This window comes from Ranitomeya imitator, chromosome 2, assembly GCF_032444005.1.
Source record: "Ranitomeya imitator isolate aRanImi1 chromosome 2, aRanImi1.pri, whole genome shotgun sequence".
Classification (NCBI taxonomy): Eukaryota; Metazoa; Chordata; class Amphibia; order Anura; family Dendrobatidae; genus Ranitomeya; species Ranitomeya imitator.
Genome location: NC_091283.1, coordinates 292,800,246 through 292,820,913, shown reverse-complemented (window position 1 = coordinate 292,820,913; position 20,668 = coordinate 292,800,246). Strand labels below are relative to the sequence as shown.

General features: G+C 44.9%; 1 protein-coding gene across 1 annotated transcript in view; it reads left to right on the top strand.

Annotated features, from left to right (window-relative positions):
* Positions 1–809: 809 nt before the first annotated feature.
* The window catches only part of LOC138663270 (oocyte zinc finger protein XlCOF8.4-like), a 72,562-nt gene continuing 52,703 nt past the window's right edge, over positions 810–20,668 (top strand). The window contains exons 1-6 of the mRNA XM_069749445.1: positions 810–875; positions 18,060–18,205; positions 18,335–18,514; positions 18,597–18,720; positions 18,800–18,897; positions 19,096–19,186. Of these exons, the coding sequence (XP_069605546.1) occupies positions 18,128–18,205; positions 18,335–18,514; positions 18,597–18,720; positions 18,800–18,897; positions 19,096–19,186 (571 nt within the window). The 5' untranslated portion in view covers positions 810–875; positions 18,060–18,127. The remainder of the gene's footprint in view (positions 876–18,059; positions 18,206–18,334; positions 18,515–18,596; positions 18,721–18,799; positions 18,898–19,095; positions 19,187–20,668) is intronic.

Below are 20,668 nucleotides of genomic sequence, written 5' to 3'. Positions count from 1 at the left end.
GTCCATACGCAAACAACTCTGCTCTGTACATATTGTACACACACGGCTCAGCACCGTACACCCTGTACACACACAGCTCCACTCAACACACCCTGTACACAGGCGGCTTCACTCCATATATGACACATGGCTCCGCTCCGTACACCTCGTACACACACGGCTCTGCTCCGTACACCTCATACACACACGGCTCCGCTCCGTACACCTCGTACACACACGGCTCTGCTCCGTACACCTCATACACACACGGCTCCGCTCCGTACACCTTGTACACACACGGCTCCTCTCCGTACACCTCGTACACACACGGCTCTGCTCCGTACACCTGGTACACACACGGCTCCGCTCCGTACACCTTGTACACACACGGCTCCTCTCCGTACACCTCGTACACACACGGCTCCGCTCCGTACACCTCGTACACACACGGCTCCGCTCCGTACACCTGGTACACACACAGCTCCGCTCCGTACACCTCGTACACACACGGCTCCGCTCCGTACACCTCGTACACACGCGGCTCCTCTCCGTACACCTGGTACACACACAGCTCCGCTCCGTACACCTCGTACACACACGGCTCCGCTCCGTACACCTCGTACACACAACTCCGCTCCGTCCACCTCGTACACACACGGCTCTGCTCCGTACACCTCGTACACACACGGCTCTGCTACATCCACACTGTAAACCCCTCCTAACAACACACATAAACTTCCCCTCATCCAGCACCATGACAACCAGCACAGTAGGGTCCTGCATACACTGAAGCCCCCAATCATGTGATCCCCTGACTCCTCCCCTCATGTGACCTCATCACAGGTCCTGTGCGCACAGAGCAGCCGTATATGTGGTGTGCGGCTCTGCAAGTGAAGGTATGTGGAGATTCCCCATTACTGGCGCATTAATATTAGAAATATATTGCTTGGTCTTCCAGACCTTATCTTGACCTCTATTGTTCCTGGTAACTGCTATTTCTTAAGTACATTTCAACCTGAGGAAAGGGCAACTTGAAAACACTTCACTATCTTCTTATATCCTCCTCCTGCTTTGTGGACCTCCACCCTGCTCGGCAGCTGCTTATTACCCATGACTGCTGTTTTTTGGCACAAGGAGGCTGGGTTTTTAGAAAGCTGGGAAATTTGCATCACCTGACCTTTCCTAACAATGATACAGTGAACAAGTCGTAACCCTAAAGGTACCTTCACACTGAGCAACTTTAGAACGAGAACGAGAACGATCCGTGACGTTGCAGCGTCCTGGATAGCGATCTCGTTGTGTTTGACACGCAGCAGCGATCAGGATCCCGCTGTGACATCGCTGGTCGGAGCTAGAAGTCCGGAACTTTATTTGGTCGTCAGGTCGGCGTGATTCGTCATGTTTGACAGCAAAAGCAACGATGCCTGCAATGTTTTTTCATGGAGCGACAACCAGCGAGAACGATAAGTACGTCACTGGATCGCTCCTGCATCGTTCTACTGTTGCCGTGTTTGACGTCTCCTAGCGACCTAAACAGCGACGCTGCAGTGATCGGCTCGTTGTCTATATCGCTGCAGCATCACTTAGTGTAACGGTACCTTAACAGGTTAACCCCTTCCCGACCTTTGACGCATACGCCTCGTCATGAAAGTCGGTGCCATTCCGACCCATGACGCAGCATATGCGTCATGGAAAGATCGCGTCCCTGCAGGCCGGGTGAAAGGGTTAACTCCCATTTCACCCGATCTGCAGGGACAGGGGGAGTGGTAGTTTAGCCCAGGGGGGGTGGCTTCACCCCCTCGTGGCTACGATCGCTCTGATTGGCTGTTGAAAGTGAAACTGCCAATCAGCGATTTGTAATATTTCACCTAAAAAACTGGTGAAATATTACAATCCAGCCATGGCCGATGCTGCAATATCATCGGCCATGGCTGGAAACACTTATGTGCACCCACCCCACCCCTCCGATCGCCCCCCCTCAGCCCCCCGATCTGTGGTCCGCTCCCCTCCGTCCTGTGCTCCGCTCCCCCGTCCTCCTGTCCGCTTCCCCCGTGCACCAATCACACCCCCCGCGCTCCAATCAAACCCCCCCGCACTCCGATCCCCCCTCGCACACAGCGACCCCCCCCCGTGCTCCGATCCACCCCCCCCGCACAGCGATCCCTCACCCCGTGCTCCAATCCTCCCCCGTGCTCCAATCCTCCCTCCCGTGTTCCGATCCACCCCCCCATGCTCCGATCCACCCCCCGTGCTCCGACGCCCCCCCGTGCCCTGATCTCCCCCCCCTTATACTTACCTGGCCGCCCGAGGTCCGTCCGTCTTCTTTCCTGGGCGCCGCCATCTTCCAAAATGGCGGGCGCATGTGCAGTGCGCCCGCCGAATCTGCCGGCCGGCAGATTCGTTCCAGAGTGAATTTTGATCACTGAGATATAACCTATCTCAGTGATCAAAATAAAAAAAATAGTAAATGACCCCCCCCTTTGTCACCCCCATAGATAGGGACAATAAAAAAATAAAGAATTTTTTTTTTTTCACTAAGGTTGGGGTAAGAACTAGGGTTAGGGGTAGGGGTAGGGGTAGGGTTAGGGGTAGGGTTAGGGGTAGGGTTAGGGGTAGGGTTAGGGTTTCGGTATGTGCACACATATTCTGGTCCTATGCGGATTTTTCCGCAGCGGATTTGAAAAATCCACAGTGCTAAACCGCTGCCGATTTATCGTGGATTTACCGCGGTTTTTCTGCGCATTTCACTGCGGTTTTACAACTGCGATTTTCTATTAGAGCAGTTGTAAAACCGCTGCGGAATCCGCAGAAAGAAGTGACATGCTTCGGAATGTAAACCGCTGCGTTTCCGTGCAGTTTTTCCGCAGCATGTGTACAGCGATTTTTGGTTCCCATAGGTTCACATTGAACTGTAAACTCATGGGAAACTGCTGCGGATCCGCAGCATTTTCTGCAGCGTGTGCACATACCTTTAGAATTAGGCTATGTGCACACGGTGCGGATTTGGCTGAGGATCCGCAGCAGTGTTCCATCAGGTTTACAGTACCATGTAAACATATGGAAAACCAAATCCGCTGTGCCCATGGTGCGGAAAATACCGCGCGGGAACGCTGCGTTGTATTTTCCGCAGCATGCCAATTCTTTGTGCGGATTCCGCGGCGTTTTACACCTGTTGCTCAATAGGAATCCGCAGGTGAAATCCGCACAAAAAACACTGGAAATCCGCGGAAAATCCGCAGGTAAAACGTAGTGCCTTTTACCCGCGGATTTTTCAAAAATGGTGCTGAAAAATCTCATACGAATCCGCAACGTTGGCACATAGCCTTAGGGTTGGGTTGGAATTAGGGTTGTGGTTAGGGGTGTGTTGTGGTTAGGGTTGTGATTAGGGTTATGGCTACAGTTGGGATTAGGGTTGTGGTTAGGGTTAGGGGTGTGTTGGGGTTAGGGTTGTGGTTAGGGGTGTGTTGCGGTTAGGGCTGTGATTAGGGTTATGGCTACAGTTGGGATTAGGGTTAGGGGTGTGTTGGGGTTAGTGTTGGAGGTAGAATTGACGGGTTTCCACTGTTTAGGCACTTCAGGGGGTCTCCAAACGCAACATGGCGCCACCATTGATTCCAGCCAATCTTGTATTCAAAAATTCAAATGGTGCTCCCTCACTTCCGAACCCCGACGTGTGCCCAAACAGTGGTTTACCCCCACATATGGGGTACCAGCATACTCAGGACAAACTGCGCAACAATTACTGGGGTCCAATTTCTCCTGTTACCCTTGAGAAAATAAAAAATTGCTTGCTAAAACATCATTTTTGAGGAAAGAAAAATGATTTTTTATTTTCACGGCTCTGAGTTGTAAACGTCTGTGAAGCACTTGGGGGTTCAAAGTGCTCACCACATATCTAGATAAGTTCCTTGGGGGGTCTAGTTTCCAAAATGGGGTCACTTGTGGGGGGTTTCTACTGTTTAGGCACACCAGGGGCTCTGCAAACGCAACGTGACGCCCGCAGACCATTCCATCAAAGTCTGCATTTCAAAAGTCACTACTTCCCTTCTGAGCCCCCACGTGTGCCCAAACAGTGGTTTACCCCCACACATGGGGTATCAGCGTACTCAGGAGAAACTGGACAACAACTTTTGTGGTCCAATTTCTCCTGTAACCCTTGGGAAAATAAAAAATTCTGGGCTAAAAAATTATTTTTGAGGAAAGAAAACGTATTTATTATTTTCACGGCTCTGCGTTATAAACTTCTGTAAAGCACTTGGGGGTTGAAAGTGCTCACCACACATCTAGATAAGTTCCTTTGGGGGTCTAGTTTCCAAAATGGGGTCACTTGTGGGGGGTTTCTACTGTTTAGGCACACCAGGGGCTCTGCAAACGCAACGTGACGCCCGCAGACCATTCCATCAAAGTCTGCATTTCAAAAGTCACTACTTCCCTTCTGAGCCCCCACGTGTGCCCAAACAGTGGTTTACCCCCACACATGGGGTATCAGCGTACTCAGGAGAAACTGGACAACAACTTTTGTGGTCCAATTTCTCCTGTAACCCTTGGGAAAATAAAAAATTCTGGGCTAAAAAATTATTTTTGAGGAATGAAAACGTATTTATTATTTTCACGGCTCTGCATTATAAACTTCTGTAAAGCACTTGGGGGTTGAAAGTGCTCACCACACATCTAGATAAGTTCCTTTGGGGGTCTAGTTTCCAAAATGGGGTCGCTTGTGGGGGGTTTCTACTGTTTAGGCACACCAGGGGCTCTGCAAACGCAACGTGACGCCCGCAGACCATTCCATCAAAGTCTGCATTTCAAAAGTCACTACTTCCCTTCTGAGCCCCCACGTGTGCCCAAACAGTGGTTTACCCCCACACATGGGGTATCAGCGTACTCAGGAGAAACTGGACAACAACTTTTGTGGTCCAATTTCTCCTGTAACCCTTGGGAAAATAAAAAATTCTGGGCTAAAAAATTATTTTTGAGGAAAGAAAACGTATTTATTATTTTCACTGCTCTGTGTTATGAACTTCTGTGAAGCACTTGGGGGTTCAAAGTGCTCACCTCACATCTAGATAAGTTCCTTTCGGGGTCTAGTTTCCAAAATGGGGACACTTGTAGGGGGTTTCTACTGTTTAGCCACATCAGGGGCTCTGCAAACGCAACGTGACGCCCACAGAGCATTCCATCAAAGTCTGCATTTCAAAACGTCACTACTTCACTTCCGAGCCCCAGCATGTGCCTAAACAGTGGTTTACCCCCACATATGGGGTATCAGCGTACTCAGGAGAAACTGGACAACAACTTTTGGGGTCAAATTTCTCCTGTTACCCTTGGGAAAATAAAAAATTGCGGGCTAAAATTCATTTTTGAGAAAATAATTTTTTTATTTTATTTTCATGGCTCTGCGTTATAAACTTCTGTGAAGCACTTGAGGGTTCAAAGTGCTCACTACACATCTAGATTAGTTCCTTTGGGGGTCTAGTTTCCAAAATGGGGTAATTTGTGGGGGATCTCCAATGTTTAGGCACACAGGGGCTCTCCAAACGCGACATGGTGTCCGCTAATGATTGGAGATAATTTTCCATTTAAAAAGCCAAATGGCGTGCCTTCCCTTCTGAGCCCTGCCGTGCGCCCAAACAGTGGTTTACCCCCACATATGGGGTATCTGCATACTCAGGACAAACTGGACAACAACATTTGTGGTCCAATTTCTCCTATTACCATTGGCAAAATAGGAAATTCCAGGCTAAAAAATCATTTTTGAGAAAAGAAAAATTATTTTTTATTTTCATGGCTCTGCATTATAAACTTCTGTGAAGCACCTGGGGGTTTAAAGTGCTCAGTATGCATCTAGGTAAGTTCCTTGGGGGGTCTAGTTTCCAAAATGGGGTCACTTGTGGGGGAGCTCCATTGCATAGGCACACAGGGGCTCTCCAAATGCGACATGGTGTCCGCTAACAATTGGAGCTAATTTTCCATTCAAAAAGTTAAAAGGCGCGCCTTCCCTTCCGAGCCCTGCCGTGTGCCCAAACAGTGGTTTACCCCCACATATGAGGTATCGGCGTACTCGGGAGAAATTGCTCAACAAATTTTAGGATCCATTTTATCCTGTTGCCCATGTGAAAATGAAAAAATTGAGGCGAAAATAAATTTTTTGTGAAAAAAAAGTACTTTTTCATTTTTACGGATCAATTTGTGAAGCACCTGAGGGTTTAAAGTGCTCACTAGGCATCTAGATAAGTTCCTTGGGGGGTCCAGTTTCCAAAATGGGGTCACTTGTGGGGGAGCTCCAATGTTTAAGCACACAGGGTCTCTCCAAACGCGACATGGTGTCCGCTAACGATGGAGATAATTTTTCATTCAAAAAGTCAAATGGCGCTCCTTCCCTTCCGAGCCTTACCATGTGCCCAAACAGTGGTTTACCCCCACATGTGAAGTATCGGTGTACTCAGGAGAAATTGCCAAACAAATTTTAGGATCCATTTTATCCTGTTGTCCATGTGAAAATGAAAAAATTGAGGCTAAAAAACTTTTTTTGTGAAAAAAAAGTACTTTTTCATTTTTACGGATCAATTTGTGAAGAATCTGGGGGTTTAAAGGGCTCACTATGCATCTAGATAAGTTCCTTGGGGCGTCTAGTTTCCAAAATGGGGTCACTTGTGGGGGAGCTCCAATTTTTAGGCACACGGGGGCTCTCCAAATGTGACATGGTGTCCGCTAAAGAGTGCAGCCAATTTTTCATTCAAAAAGTCAAATGGCGCTCCTTCCCTTCCAAGCCCTGCTGTGCGCCCAAACAGTGGTTTACCCCCACATATGAGGTATCAGCGTACGCAGGACAAATTGGACAACAACTTACGTGGTTCAGTTTCTCCTTTTACCATTGGGAAAATAAAAAAATTGTTGCTGAAAAATCATTTTTGTGACTAAAAAGTTAAATGTTCATTTTTTCCTTCCATGTTGCTTCTGCTGCTGTGAAGCACCTGAAGGGTTAATAAACTTCTTGAATGTGGTTTTGTGCACCTTGAGGGGTGCAGTTTTTAGAATGGTGTCACTTTTGGGTATTTTCAGCCATATAGACCCCTCAAACTGACTTCAAATGTGAGGTGGTCCCTAAAAAAAATGGTTTTGTAAATTTCGTTGTAAAAATGAGAAATCGCTGGTCAAATTTTAACCCTTATAACTTCCTAGCAAAAAAAAATTTTGTTTCCAAAATTGTGCTGATGTAAAGTAGACGTGTGGGAAATGTTATTTATTAACTATTTTGTGTCACATAACTCTCTGGTTTAACAGAATAAAAATTCAAAATGTGAAAATTGCGAAATTTTCAAAATTTTCGCCAAATTTCCGTTTTTATCACAAATAAACACAGAATCTATTGACCTAAATTTACCACTAACATGAAGCCCAATATGTCACGAAAAAACATTCTCAGAACCGCTAGGATCCATTGAAGCGTTCCTGAGTTATTACCTCATGAAGGGACACTGGTCAGAATTGCAAAAAACGGCAAGGTCTTTAAGGTCAAAATAGGCTGGGTCATGAAGGGGTTAATTAAAGTGTGAAACCTGGGTCAAAGTTATCTGAGCAGACAAATCTCCAAGCGTGCCCAAACTTTTCATCACCGCCTTTTCCTTATGTATGTGTATATACATATATATATATATATATATTTGCCTAAATATGTGTCCATATTTTACAATTGGAATAATTTTCAGTTTAGTACTTAGCAGCACATCTGCACTTTTATTATTTCCCTTTTTGCACAGTAATATTGCATACACTAGTCCCATATTTTCATTTTTCTTTTTAAAATATTTTTATTAGCTTTTGTATTAAAAACCAAGATTAGGGAAATGAGGGAGGGGGAAGGGAAGGGTTAACAGTAGACAGAGGAAGGGATCAATAAAATTAGAGAACCCTAATAACAGTCTCTAACAAACAAATTCTGATTTGCAATGTGAAGAATGTTGTATGTAGATGTCATACTTAAATGTATACAATTCCGAGGAAAGAGGCACAAAATGGCAATTTTAAACCTTAAATTTGCTGTTCCAGATCTTCCATTTCTTAGAATATTTGTAAACACTGCTATTGTTAGCCGCAAATCTCCATTCCAGAGCGCTATGTTGGTGAATTTTGTCCAAAATATCTGAGAATTTGGGTGTTTGCATTTTTGACAACTAGGAGGATCTGTATGATGACATATCTAACCAAGGGGTCAAATTGCTCCATGTCAAGGGAAAGAAGCGCCCTTCGAGGGGTGATCACAAACTTTTCAGAAAAAGAGGTAATATTGCGCGATACCTGGAACCAGAGATTTTTTATTATCGGACGACCCCAAAATAAGTAAAAGAGATTTCCCCGTTGTCCGCAGTCTCTCCAACATAAGGGAGAGTGTTCCTGGTTTATATGTGACAATCTGATGGCCGTCAGATGCCATCTTGTCATTATTTTAAAGTAGGACTCATGGAACGCCACTGATATGTTTGACTGGTATGTGATTTTTATAGCGCTGTCCCATTGTTCAGTTTGCAAGTCTGTACCAAGGTCGGACTCCTACCTCTTCATGAATACGTTTTTAGAGCTAACATTGTCCTTGATAAAGTAACTATATAGGTTACTTCGGCTCCAAATGTTTTTATTGTTTAGGTTGCACAGCAGTGAAGAAAGGATTTCAAGATTCAAGGCTTTACCGTCAGGAGTTTTTGTATACTGTCCTTTAGGATAGTAAAAAGGACCAGTTCAGAAGAGAGTAAGTTGTATTTAGATTTTATCTCGCTGAATGTAAGGAATTTAATCCCATTGTGGATATTCCCAATTCTCCTAATGCCAGATTTGTTCCATGATTCGGTCAGAGGGAGGTTAAATATTAAAGCTAATGTGTAGAGGAAATTTCATAACTTGTTCAATTTTATGAAAGTCTTTGTTAGGTGAGTAATCGTCTGAAAGGCTGTCTGACTCCTTTGTAGACAGGTTAGCGTTATTCTCTTGGTCACTAAGACCCTTTCTTTTATACGATTTAGAGGTGTCCATTTCCTCTGTAGGTATCACAGATGGCGTCAGTGGTTTGGTGTCTCCTTTAGGGTATGTGCACACGTTCAGGTTTTTTTGCGATAAAAATGCTATAAAAAGGCATTAAAAATGCAGACATATGCATCCTATCATTTAGAATGCATCCTGCAATTTTTGTGCACATGATGCGTTTTTTTCCCGCGAAAAAAATGCATCACGGTAAAAAAAGCAGCTTGTTCATTAATTTTGCGGATTTTTCGCGTTTTTCCCGCTATTTAATGCATTGGGAAAGAACACACAAAAAAACGCACAAAAAAACGCATGTGGATTTCTGGCAGAAATGTCCGGTTTTTGTCAGAAAATTTCTGGAAGAAATCCTGACGTGTGCACATACCCTTAGTGTCACTTTTGAAAGAAAGTGAGCTGGGATTTATTTTAGTTGTGGGGTTTTTTGGGCCAACCCCTTCTTTTATTGTCTTATTATATGTCAGGATATATGATTGTTTTGGATAGGAAGGATTTGATTCATCTTCTTTTTGTGGAGACCTAGATTTAATAGGACTTAATAGGTTTGGGAAGTCCTCATATGATTTTGAGAGCGCTCCCAGGGAGGTCAGTCTGGTTTTTTTTTTAGATTTGTTTTTGAACTTCCCTCCAGCTGGCTCCATTTTAAGTCCACTGCCCTCAACAAGCCGTCAACCAGTAATTTTCACGAGAGCTGTATATGATAGTACAGTTCAGAGTAAAAAGAAACCAACAATATAATGAAAAAATACAACACTGTACATGGAGAATTTGGCATCATATGAGTCATGTCTTTGTGTTTTTACAAAAATCTCTTATAAAAGCCTCAAACTTCTGTGTGTGAATCAGACCTGAGATCTAACGTGATAGAAGATTACAGTGCGGGGAAGACGGGAAACCTTCATATAGACGGCCGGTGGTGATGGAGTCAGTGACCGACTCTGGACAAATATGTTTTTAGAACCGTAGTAGAAGATGAAGATGTCGTCCTCACCATGAAGTAGTTATTTCTCCTGTCACGTGTAATGAATATCTCCTGCAGTATTGCTAATGCCGATTCCAGTGTCGGTAAATGAGATGAGAATTAGCGTTATGGAAGATGAGTCTATGAGGAACGTATTCAGCTGCCGACTCCGAGGGAGAAAATGCTTGTTGTCTGTAGCCTAAATATATACAGCTCTGGCAAAATTAAGGGACCATCGCAAAATGTTCAGTTTGTCTGATTTTTCTCTTTGTAGGTATATTATGGAGTAAAATGTAAATTGTTCTTTTATTCTATAAACTACTGACAACATGTCTCTGAAGTTCCAAGCAATAAATTTTGTATTTATTTTCTGAAAATAAGAAAGGGTCAAAATAACAAAAAAATTCATTGCTTGCAGACCAAATAATGCAATCATTTAGAAACAACAATACTAATGTTTTAACTCAGTAAGAGTTCAGAAATCAATATTTTGTGGAATAACCATGATTTTTAATCATAGTTTTCATGCATCTTGGCATGCTTTCCACCAGTCTTTCACACTGCTTTTGGGTGAACTTATGCCACTCCTAGTACAAAATTGTAAGCAGTTCTTCTTTGATTGATATAAAGGCACAGATGATTGGCCTCGGGGAGACCAAAACATCCAACACCGCGGAGACACCATCACGTGTTTCTCAACACAGTGATTCCAGAACACTGCCCCCATCCCTTATGGGAAATATGCAGATGCATGAAATGAAGCTGCGGAGACACCATCACGTGTTTCTCGACGCAAGCAGTGAATAGCCAGGCCTTTCCCCGGGAAGGAACAACCACGGGAAAGGCAGCATCCTATGAAGGAAAGCCACCTATGCCAAGCAGGGTATCCATCCACAGACAGCTGTTTCGGGGTTTTTTGCCCCTCATCAGTGTGGAGTAGGAATCTGGCTATTAGGAGCAGTGCCTAGTAAAAAGGCTATAAAGGCACAGATGATTGGCCTCGGGGAGACCAAAACATCCAACACCGCGGAGACACCATCACGTGTTTCTCAACACCAGTGATTCCAGAACACTGCCCCCATCCCTTATGGGAAATATGCAGATGCATGAAAAGAAGCTGTGGAGACACCATCACGTGTTTCTCGACGCAAGCAGTGAATAGCCAGGCCTTTCCCCGGGAAGGAACAACCACGGGAAGGGCAGCATCCTATGAAGGAAAGCCACCTATGCCAAGCATGGTATCCATCCACAGACAGCTGTTTCGGGGTTTTTGCCCCTCATCAGTGTGGAGTAGGAATCTGGCTATTAGGAGCAGTGCCTAGTAAAAAGGCTATAAAGGCACAGATGATTGGAATAACCATGATTTTTAATCATAGTTTTCATGCATCTTGGCATGCTTTCCACCAGTCTTTCACACTGCTTTTGGGTGAACTTATGCCACTCCTAGTACAAAAATGTAAGCAGTTCTTCTTTGATTGATGGCTTGTGACTATCCATCTCACTCTTGATTACATTCCATAGGTTTTCAATGGGGTTCAGGTTTGGAGATTGGGCTGGCCATGACAGGGATTGCTGAGGCATCCCCAGATCAACACCTGGTTGTCTAATGGTTAGACAGAGACATGGAGAGGCGTACAAGCCACAGAGTCTTGCGCCCACTGTGAAATTTGGTGGAGGATCGGTGATGATCTGGGGATGCTTCAGCAAGGCTGGAATTGGGCAGGTTGTTCTTTGCGTAGGACATATGAATCAAGCCGCATACAAGGTTATCCTGGAAAGACAGTTAATTCCTTCTGCTCAGGCAATGTTCCCCAACTCTGAGGACTGGTCTTTCCAACAGGACAATGCACCATTCCACACAGCTAGGTCAATCAAGGTGTGGATGAAGGAGCACCACATCAAATTCCTGTCATGGCCAGCCCAATCTCCAGACTTGAACCCCATTGAAAACCTCTGGAATGTAATCAAGAGGAAGATGGATAGTCACAAGCCGTCAAACAAAGAAGAACTGCTTAAATGTTTGTGCCTGGAGTGGCATAAGGTCATCCAAAAGCAGTGTGAAAGACTGGTGGAAAGCATTGGGAGTAGCTATATTCATAAGGGGTTAACTTAGGGTGGGGGCTCATAATTAAGGGTTTATAAGGGGCAGCTGTTTGGGGCTCAAGTCCTTTTTAGAAGTGCATTTGAACAGCAAGGTGGATTGCTGTGAGGGGAACTAGAGAAAAAAAAATCTATAATTCTTCAGCATAGCGAGTGTGAGCGAGCTGAGTGTGAGCTGAGCGTAAAGGTACCTTCACACTAAACAACTTCACAACGATATCGCTAGCGATCCGTGACGTTGCAGCGTCCTGGCTAGCGATATCATTGTGTTTGACAGGCAGCAGCGATCAGGATCCTGCTGTGCCATCGTTGGTCACTGCAGAAAGTCCAGAACTTTATTTCGTCGCTGGACTCCCTGCAGACATCGCTGAATCGGCGTGTGTGGCGCCGATTCAGCGATGTCTTCACTGGTAACCAGGGTAAACATCGGGTTACTAAGCGCAGGGCCGCGCTTAGTAACCCGATGTTTACCCTGGTTACCATCGTAAAAGTAAAAAAAACAAACACTACATACTTACCTTCTGCTGTCTGTCCCCGGCGCTGTGCTTCTCTGCACTCCTCCTGCATCCTGTGTCAGCGTCGGCCAGCCAGAAAGCACAGCGGTGACGTCACCGCTCTGCTTTCCGGCCGCTGTGCTCACAGTCAGTGCAGGAAAGCAGAGCGCCGGGGACAGACAGCTGAAGGTAAGTATGTAGTGTTTGTTTTTTTTACTTTTACGATGGTAACCAGGGTAAACATCGGGTTACTAAGCGCGGCCCTGCGCTTAGTAACCCGATGTTTACCCTGGTTACCGGCATCGTTGATCGCTGGAGAGCTGTCTGTGTGACAGCTCTCCAGCGACCAAACAGCGACGCTGCAGCGATCGACATCGTTGTCGGTATCGCTGCAGCGTCGCTTAGTGTGAAGGTACCTTAAGTGTGAACGGCGGTAAGTGTGACTTGTGATTCAGTGACTTTGGAGTCAGGGAGTTTCCAAGGGAGGAATTACTGAATTGCTGTCTGTATTTTATTAATACTTTGTATTTTTTTATTTTTTTTTTATTTAACTTTTCTGTCTGGTGCAATCCCCATTAGGAAATGTGCTCCACTATTGTTAATGCCATCCAGTGCACATCTTGCCACATGAATGCAATCCTTGAGCAGCCGATCGAGGGTGCATACTGCTGTGCGAGATGTGAGCACGTGCATTTGGAAACCCAGATTCTGAATCTAAATATGCAGCTGGCGACACTGAGATCCATAGACAATATGGAAAGGAGTCTTCTGCTCACTGAGCAGACGCTCAATGGGATAGATGAGGGGGGGATGGTAGGATGGAGCTGCAGGACGATGAAGTAGCAAGCTGGGTGACAGTTAGGAAGCAGGGTAGAGGGAAGAGTGCCAGGGAGGCTAGTCCTGATCTGGAACACCCCAATAAGTTTGCTAAGTTGGTGGATGAGGGGGTGCCAGTACAGGGGTAGCACTGCTGCAGCCAGGCATGTCCTCTGAAAGCCGGAGGAGTGACTGCTCCAGTAAGGAGGGAAATAGGAGAGCAGGGCAGGCCAGACAGGTGCTGGTAGTGGGCGACTCAATTATTAGGGGAACAGATAGGGCAATCTGTCACAAAGACAGGGATCGTCGAAAGGTGTGCTGCCTACCTTGTGCTCGAGTCCGACACATCGCTGATCGGGTGGACAGATTACTGGGAGGGGCTGGTGAGGACCCAGCGGTCATGGTGCACATTGGCACAAATGGCAAAGTTAGAGGTAGGTGGAAGGTCCTTAAAGATGATTTCAGGGAATTAGGCTGCAAGCTTAAAGCAAGGACCTCCAATGTGGTATTTTCCGAAATACTGCCGGTACCACGTGCCACGCCAGAGAGGCAACGGGAGATTAGGGAGGTTAATAAGTGGCTCAAGAATTGGTGTAGGAAGGAGGGGTTTGGGTTCCTGCAGAACTGGGCCGACTTCTCAGTTGGCTACAGGCTCTACGCTAGGGACGGGCTGCACCTCCATGGCAAAGGTGCAGCTGTGCTGGGGGAGAAAATGGCTAGAAGGTTGGAGGAGTGTTTAAACTAGGGATTGGGGGAGGGTATTCAATTTATAGGAGGGGAAGATAGTGCAGACAGAGACCTGGGCACAAATAAGGAAGTTGGGGGTGGTGGCGGCATGGGGGGTGGGGTTAGAACAGTTAATAATTTAAGAAAGAATAGAGGTACAGACAGGAACATCAAGTGCATGTATAGTAATGCCAGAAGCCTCGCCAACAAAATGGACTAATGTTGTTGGAGCATAATTATGACATGTGTTGTGAGTTCTGTTTTTGGGCTCCCTCTGGTGGTTACTGATGGTACTGGGTGATTTGTGTTCTGCTGTCTCTGGTGTCCACCTGTTCTATTAGGATTTGGGAGTTTCCTATTTAACCGGGCTTTCTTGTCATTTCCCTGCCGGCTATCAAGGTTATCAGAGTGTTTTGTTACCTCAGCTTCTGGCTTCAGTAATCTTCAGGACAAGCTAAGTTTTTGATTTTCTTGTTCCACGTTTTGCTTTATTTTTGTCTTGTCCAGCTTGCATATAATTGTTTCTTTGCTGCTGGTTGCTCTAGCGGGCTGTAATTGCTCCTCATGTTCCATGAGTTGGAACATGAGTTCAAGTAATTACAGGATGGTTTTTTGAAGGGTTTTTTGCTGACCGCGCAGTTTACTTTTGTATCCTCTGCTATCTAGTTTTAGCGGGCCTCATTTTGCTGAATCTGTTTTCATACTGTGTATGTGCCTTCCTCTCATTTCACCGTCGTTATATGTGGGGGGCTGCTATTTCTGTGGGGTATTTCTCTGGAGGCAAGAGAGGTCTGTGTTTCTTCTAATAGGGGAAGATAGATCTTCGGCTGGTGCGAGACGTCTAGGATCAACGTAGGCACGTTCCCCGGCTATTGTTATTTGTGTGTTCGGGTTTAGGGTCGCGGTCAGCTCAGGTTCCATCACCCTAGAGCTCGTTGGTGCTTGTCCTTTTGTGATTCCCTGCCATTGGAATCATGACAGACATGGTGGGGATATCTGAAACATGGCTGGATGAGAGCCATGACTGGGCTGTTAACTTGCAGGGCTATAGCCTGTTCAGTAATGACCGTACAGATAAGCGAGGGGTGGGGTGTCTCTATATATAAAATCGTCCTTAAAACCCATCCTGCGTGATAATATAGGTGAATTTAATGAAAATGTAGAATCCCTGTGGGTGGAGATAAGGGGAGGGGGAAAAAATAATAAATTACTGATAGGGGTTTGTTATAAATCTCCAAAAATAATGGAAGCAATGGAGAATATCCTCGTAAAGCAAATAGATGAAGCTGCGACTCAAGGAGAAGTCATTATTATGGGGGACTTCAACTACCCTGAAATAGATTGGGGAACAGAAACCTGCAGTTCCAGCAAAGGTAATCGGTTTTTGACAACTATGAGAGACAATTACCTTTCATAACTGGTTCAGGACCCAACAAGAAGGGGGGCACTGCTAGACCTAATATTAACCAACAGGCCAGACCGCATAGCAAATATAAGGGTTGGGGGTCACTTGGGGAATAGCGATCACAAAATAATAAGTTTTCATGTATCCTTTAAAAAGATGTGTAATAGAGGGGTTACAAGGACACTAAACTTCAGGAGGGCAAATTTCCAACGGATGAGAGAGGATCTTGGTGCAATTAACTGGGACAATATCCTGAGACATAAAAATACACAAAGAAAATGGGAGACATTTATTAACATCCTGGATAGGACCTGTGCACAGTATATACCGTATGGGAATAAACATACTAGAAATAGGAGGAAACCAATATGGCTAAATAGAGCTGTAAGGGGCGCAATAAGTGACAAAAAGAATGCATTTAGAGAATTAAAGGAAGTAGGTAGTGAGGAGGCATTAAATAAATACAAAAAATTAAATAAATTCTGTAAAAACAAATCAAGGCAGCAAAGATTGAGACAGAGAGACTCATTGCCAGAGAGAGTGAAAATAATCCCACAATATTCTTTAACTACATAAATAGTAAGAAACTAAAAAATGATAGTGTTGGCCTCCTTAAAAATAGTCTGGGTGAAATGGTGGATGAGGATGAGGAAAAAGCCAATATGCTAAATGACTTTTTTTCATCAGTATTTACAAAGGAAACTCCCATGGCAGACAAAATGACTAGTGATAAAAATTCCCAATTAAATGTCACATGCTTAACCCAGCAGGAAGTGCGGCGGCGTCTAAAAATCACTAAAATTGACAAATCTCCGGGCCCGGATGGGATATACCCTCGAGTACTGCAGGAGTTAAGTACAGTCATTGATAGACCATTATTTTTAATCTTTAAAGACCCCATAATAACAGGGTCTGTACCACAGGACTGGCGTATAGCAAATGTGGTGCCAATATTCAAAAAGGGGACAAAAACTGAACTCGGAAATTATAGGCCAGTAAGCTTAACCTCTACTGTGGGTAAAATCCTGGAGGGCATTCTAAGGGATGCTATACTGGAGTATCTGAAGAGGAATAACCTCATGACCCAGTATCAGCACGGGTTTACTAGGGACCGTTCATGTCAGACTAATTTGATCAGTTTCTATGAAGAGGTAAGTTCCTGACTGGACCAAGGGACCCAGTGGATGTAGTGTATATGGACTTTTCAAAAGCTTTTGATATGGTGCCACACAAAAGGTTGATACATAAAATGAGAATAATGGGGATAGGGGAAAATATGTGTAAGTGGGTTGAGAGCTGGCTCAGGGATAGGAAATAAAGGGTGGTTATTAATGGAGTACACTCGTACTGGGTAGCCGTTAGCAGTGGGTTACCACAGGGGTCAGTATTGGGCCCTCTTCTTTTTAACATATTTATTAATGACCTTGTAGGGGGCATTCAGAGTAGAATTTCAATATTTGCAGATGACACTAAACTCTGCAGGGTAATCAATACAGGGGAGGACAATTTTATATTACAGGATGATTTATGTAAACTAGAAGAATGGGCTGATAAATGGCAAATGAGCTTTAATGGGGATAAATGTAAGGTCATGCACTTGGGTAGAAGTAATAAGATGTATAATTATGTGCTTAATTATAAAACTCTGGGCAAAACCGTCAATGAAAAAGACCTGGGTGTATGGGTGCATGACAAACTCATATTCAGTGGCCAGTGTCAGGCAGCTGCTACAAAGGCAAATAAAATAATGGGATGCATTAAAAGAGGCATAGATGCTCATGAGGAGAACATAATTTTACCTCTATACAAGTCACTAGTTCGACCACACTTAGAATACTGTGCACAGTTCTGGTCTCCGGTGTATAAGAAAGACATAGCTGAACTGGAGCGGGTGCAGAGAAGAGCGACCAAGGTTATTAGAGGACTGGGGGGTCTGCAATACCAAGATAGGTTATTACACTTGGGGCTATTTAGTTTGGAAAAACGAAGACTAAGGGGTGATCTTATTTTAATGTATAAATATATGAGGGGACAGTACAAAGACCTTTCTGATGATCTTTTTAATCATAGACCTGAAACAGGGACAAGGGAGCATCCTCTACGTTTGGAGGAAAAAAGGTTTAAGCATAATAACATACGCGGATTCTTTACTGTAAGAGCAGTGAGACTATGGAACTCTCTGCCGTATGATGTTGTAATGAGTGATTCATTACTTAAATTTAAGAGGGGACTGGATAGATTTCTGGAAAAGTATAATGTTATAGGGTACATACACTAGATTCCTTGATAGGGCGTTGATCCAGGTAACTAGTCTGATTGCCGTATGTGGAGTCGGGAAGGAATTTTTTTCCCCAAGGTGGAGCTTCCTCTTGCCACATGGGTTTTTTTTGCCTTCCTCTGGATCAACATGTTAGGGCATGTTAGGTTAGGCTATGGGTTGAACTAGATGGACTTATAGTCTTCCTTCAACCTTAATAACTATGTAACTATGTAACTATGCATGCCAAGACGCATCTATGATGTTACATCAGCACATCTTCTCATTCAGGTCTCTACAATATTGGATCCACTCAGTGAAGATCTTCTACGTAAATTTTCCTGATTTAGCCATCAAAGATGGATATGGTCAGAGACAAGATGGTGGAGAAGATATTACACCTCACCCTAGAGATCCTCTTCCGGCTTACTGGAGAGGTGAGAGATTCTGATGACGTCACATTACATCATTCTTATCTATGGGAATAACAGATGGACAGAACTGGAGAGGTGAGGACTCTGGAAATGTCTGTAGTGAGATTTATTAATGTGTCTCTCCATAACCAGGATTACACAGTAGTGAAGAAGACCTCTAGTGAGCGCTGTCAAGATCCTGTGTCTGAGGGAAGTGGAAGACTCCTGAGCCCAATCACGGGGCCTACACCTCACCCTCTGATACAAGAGGACATCAATGAGCAGAAGATCCTAGAACTCATCTACATGATGGTTGAGCTGCTGAATGGAGAGGTGACACTGCTGGGAATGCTGGGACATTGTACAATAATGCTATGAAGGGATCGGGGAATGACGGTGTCATTGTATGTGACAGGTTCCTATTAGATGTCAGGATGTCGCCGTCTATTTCTCCATGGAGGAGTGGGAGTATTTAGAAGAACACAAAGATCTGTACAATAACTTCATGATGGAGGCTCCCCAGCCTCTCACATTACCAGGTAATAGGACTAAATACACACGACAATAAATTATCTGTATTTAAAGAATGAATTCAGTTCCTGTATATATTTCCTCCAGATCTATCCAGTAAGAGGACAACATCAGAGAGATATCCCCATCCTCTTCTTCCACAGGACTATAAACAAGGAGATCCCAATGTTCCTCAGGATCATCAGGTAGATGGAGAGAAGGTGTCATGAAATCTCCCCTATGATGTGTAGACAGCTGTGAAGGTCTTGTGCTCAGTCTTGTTTTATCCACTAGTATTATTTGTTTTATACTTGTGTAATGAGAATGGTGGAGATGGCAGGATTAGAGCTGATCATAGGTGTGACTTCTCCATCTGTCTGTGACTTTTATAATATTTGTTTCAGAGTGAAGATCTGACCCATATTAATACTACAGAGACATATGTGAGGGGTGGTGAGCGGTGTAAAGAGGAGATTCCTACATATGACTACCCAGGTGAGTAATAACCACTAAATGCAGAGAAGTCACAGATTCTTCTCAGTCAACGGCTCTGGCTGCTTTATCGGTGGTGTAGTCCGGCCGTATCACAACATTCGTGTGATCACTATTTGGCCTCAAGACCACAACATTCTCCTCCTCCCAAAACTGTACTAATGACTCATTGAAAGCCCTTTTCTATAGAACTTACAACCTGGAGAATCCACCTACCCCCTGGGATCAGGAGATGCAGATTGTTACCTGCCCAGATCTGTAAACTTCAATGTCAAATGACAGTGTACGTAGAATGTGCTGACAAGTTCGAAAATCACTTGAAGAAAAGTATCATGATGAGTATCACGGTTCACACCGTGCTGCCAACACTATGTCACGGATCCGGCGCAGGCGTACTTTGCTCTGCCCTGTTGAGGGCAGACAAAGTACTGCAGTGCGCAGGCGCCGGGCCTCTGACCTTTTCGGCGCCTGCGCACTGCAGTACTATCCTCTGCCCTCAAGAGGGCAGAGCAAAGTACGCCTGCGCCGGAGCCGTGGCTGAAGATCAGAAGAGGACGTCATGGAAAGAAGATAGGAGGCGCCGCAGCGGACCGGAGACGCCCATCCGACCTGACCAGCAGCGGGACCGCCCCTGGGTGAGTATAATATAACGTCTTTTTCTCCTTTTTCAGGTAACATCAGGGGCTTATCTACAGCATTACAGAATGCTGTAGATAAGCCCCTGATGCCGGTGGGATTACCTCACCCGCGATTTTCGGGGTGACAGGTTCCCTTTAATATCTCCCCCCACATACAGCATGCACATGGGTTCCAGAAAAGAATTTGCACACTTTCCTACCTTTGTGAAGGAGGAGGGGGACAGAGTCCCACGCTGGAGTTTCAAGTTACACAGTGTCTCTGCCATAGGACTTTGTGTCAATACCAGCGAATGCAGTGGGGGTGAAAGGGAAGGGGGTTGAAGCTGCAGCATGTGCCTAGGACCATGGTCACATGCGCAAAAATCCCTCACACCATGGTATTTTACATTATTGTGACAATAGCCCTCTCAGAGAAAGTGGAGGGTAATGATGCTGTTGGCTTCCTAGATCCCTGATATCTTATTGGATGAATCTACCTTCTCCCTTCTGTGCTGCTGAATGCGCACATATGGTCCCTACAAGACCAGATCCAGTCTTTCTGGCCAAACTTTGCTTTTATGATCGACAACATTAAATGTGCATTGAGGCCAAGTGTGAATTTCTGTACAATAGCAACAGAGTTTCTCTTTATCTTGACTTTTCAATTTGTATTAAAAGTGAATAATTTCAAGGAGGATTGTGATAAACTACATAAAATACATTACGCCTGTGCCATGATATATCTCTAAGCCGTGCGCAGCTGATGGCTGCAATATACATGTTTTCCTATCGCCACGACAGCACCCCTACGAGAGAGGGGATCCGCCCACCTTCCGGACAGGAACCTACAGGATTTAAAGGGGTGGTC